At 35.6% G+C, this 2,921-nt stretch overlaps 1 protein-coding gene across 1 annotated transcript in view; it reads left to right on the top strand.

Moving 5' to 3' along the window:
• skiv2l2 (Ski2 like RNA helicase 2) overlaps nucleotides 1–2,921 on the top strand; it is a 25,554-nt gene that overhangs the window by 4,010 nt on the left and 18,623 nt on the right. The window contains exons 3-7 of the mRNA XM_015381448.1: nucleotides 1,259–1,325; nucleotides 1,400–1,462; nucleotides 1,895–2,007; nucleotides 2,391–2,565; nucleotides 2,736–2,826. Coding sequence (XP_015236934.1) covers nucleotides 1,259–1,325; nucleotides 1,400–1,462; nucleotides 1,895–2,007; nucleotides 2,391–2,565; nucleotides 2,736–2,826 — 509 coding nt within the window. The remainder of the gene's footprint in view (nucleotides 1–1,258; nucleotides 1,326–1,399; nucleotides 1,463–1,894; nucleotides 2,008–2,390; nucleotides 2,566–2,735; nucleotides 2,827–2,921) is intronic.

Here is a 2,921-nt window from a genome sequence, read left to right as displayed (position 1 = left end):
TATTGTTAAAACACTTTGCAGTACAGTATTGTAGTTGGTTTTTGTTGTTGTTTTTTTTTTTTTTACTCTTCACTAGGGTTGTCAAAAGTATCGATACTCAAAAAAGTATCGATACTGAAACGTTGTATCCAGATACAATACTCATTTTCAAAAGTATCGATACAGTGCTACTACCAGTGGCAACTAAACAGTCATTCATTTAAAGTGCAGAATAGAGGAAAATGCACTTTCTGAACACTGTGTGATTGAATAATTCTGTGAACTTTTCAGTTTCAGACATTTTTTTTGTAACAGGTGCAGCTGCTGAGAATTTGTTTTGTTTCTTAACCGGTTTGGCTAGTGTCATTGCTATGTGTGCAAAGCATAGCCAAGTAAGGAAAACCTAATTTTAATTATTGTAAGTTTTTTATCAAGCTTGCTTAATACTATGCACAGCATACAACCTCAAAATATTGTTCTTATTGCTTATTGTATTTATTTATTGTATTTTAATTATTAATCAAAATATTTCTGTTGAAATTTGGAGTGTTTATTCTTGTGGTATCGAAAATGGTATTGAGTATCGAATATTTTCCTTAGTATCGGTATCGAGTTGAAAAGTTTAGTATCGTGACAACCCTACTCTTCACTATTATGTTATTTCTGTACACTTTTCTACAGTCCACATTTGTGTGACAATTTTTTCTATAATCTTTTTGCTGCTGTAACACCAGAATTTCCTCATTGTGGGACAATAAGGAGATTTTCTATTCTAAAATATCACACATCAATATTAAATGAAAGGAAGGTAGCAATCATTCATTATAACATGGTTGGTGTTTTTGGAAGAAATTGCTTCAGTATCAGTCTGAAATGATACCAGTAAGAGTTAACTTGTTTTATTGTTGTTTTTTTTAAAGAGGTCTAGCTAAGTGAAAGATGCATGTTACTAGCTTGTATTTCTTTTACCCCATTAATTGTTTTTCTTTTTTTTTTTTTTTTATGGCCTATTAGGTACATGTTATGGAGTCTGTGAGGCCACATTTCCCAATTAAATTGTATGTAATTTATGTTTTCACCCAGTAAAAGTGAGAACAAAATATTTCCAATCCAGATTCACTTTATAGGCTTTTTGCTTGATGCTGTTAATTAATATAACGGTTATAACTTTTACGTTTCCTATCTAAACGATTGAGTTAATGTTAATATGTGTATGGGAATGAAAAGTATTGATAAATTCCATCACTGCCTCTTAGAATATATATATATTTTATTTCAGTCTTTCAGAATTTATGCCTCAAGTGAAGGTGGACCAGGTGGAAACAGTGGAAGGATGCTCACATGAGGTAACATAATGAAATAAAAGCTTAAACTTTGGTTTGGCAGCTTCATTGTTCTAAATGTTGTCTGTAACCAACAGGTTGCTCTGCCTGCTGATGAAGAATATAAACCTCTCAAACCAAGAGTGGGAAAAGCAGCTAAGGTATTATAGTTAAGTTTTGGTGTTTGATTACTCTTAAAGTACCATTTTACTTCTCAATTGTGATTGTTTTTAGCAGTAAGGTATTTAACTCTGCATAAATAGGCTAGTCTATTAAATACCATAGAGCACTGTGGTATCTTATAGGCTTATGGGTGAATTGGGATTCATGATTACAGAAAACCTTGTGATTTGATAACAGCAAATATCGACCATATCAGTTTTCATTTGTGTCCTGTGTGAGGATCTCCTGCTGTGAGCTTTTACCCAACATGCTGAATATGACATAATCTTTTAAAATGCAAGTTTGCATATATAAGCCAACGGTTACTGCACTCTACATGTGCTTTGCAGATGTAGTGTGAACTGCCTCATTGGTTTGCAATAACTAATATTGCTTCTTTTCCCCACACTTATGTTTTCCTTGTTCTGCAGGAGTACCCTTTCATACTGGATCCCTTCCAGCGTGAGGCTATCCTGTGTATCGACAACAACCAGTCTGTTCTTGTGTCTGCACACACCTCAGCAGGGAAAACAGTTTGTGCAGAGTACGTATCCTGAATAAATAGCAAAGGGATTCTGTCTGAAATCACTTCACTCATGTTTTTTCAGGCTAACAAATTTCACCATTCTAATGGTTTTCTCTTGCTATTAACAGCGAGTGTTTAACAGTTAGTGAGTGTTTTATGTAGTGATGTTGAGTAAAGACATACTTCCCTGTAAGAGTGAGATTAAGTTAAGCAAGCTTTGAATAGCTTGATCATTCCAAAAGTATTGCTAATTAGAAAAAGTGAATTCAGTGTATTTCATCATGAGGGTCCTTTATTATTTTTTTTAATCAGAGGAAGAAAATTTGATCTGTGCCCATGCATGAAAAAATCAGGGATCTAATTTTTGTGGGATGTGTCTAACTTATTTTCCCCTCCTGTAGGTATGCCATCGCTCTGGCTCTTAGAGAGAAGCAGAGGGTCATCTTCACCAGCCCCATCAAAGCCCTCTCTAACCAGAAATACAGAGAGATGTATGAAGAGTTCCAGGACGTGGGATTGATGACTGGTGATGTTACCATCAACCCTACCGCCTCCTGTCTTGTCATGACAACAGAGGTGAGACCCTCTTCTTAATTTCAGAGTTCTAATCATACACACTAGTCTGCAACAAGCATCTCGCATCACCCCATTACAGCCACTGGGCTTCATATCGCCTTTTCTGAAATATAGGTGGAGACTAAGGTTGTGGCTTTCTTTTGACATGAATATGTTTTCTCTTTTTCTAGATTCTAAGGAGCATGCTGTATCGAGGATCGGAGATCATGAGGGAGGTGGCATGGGTCATCTTTGATGAGATCCATTACATGAGAGATGCAGGTGTGTCCAGAAAACAAGTGTCATTGAAATTCAGGCTGGTGGGATTCAACACACGTTTTACATTATGGTTAATAAGTCACTTAAGTCAGTAGGTT

Source organism: Cyprinodon variegatus, unplaced genomic scaffold, assembly GCF_000732505.1.
Source record: "Cyprinodon variegatus isolate N-32 unplaced genomic scaffold, C_variegatus-1.0 Scaffold234, whole genome shotgun sequence".
Lineage (NCBI taxonomy): Eukaryota > Metazoa > Chordata > Actinopteri > Cyprinodontiformes > Cyprinodontidae > Cyprinodon > Cyprinodon variegatus.
This window is presented reverse-complemented; position numbering and strand designations above follow the sequence as displayed.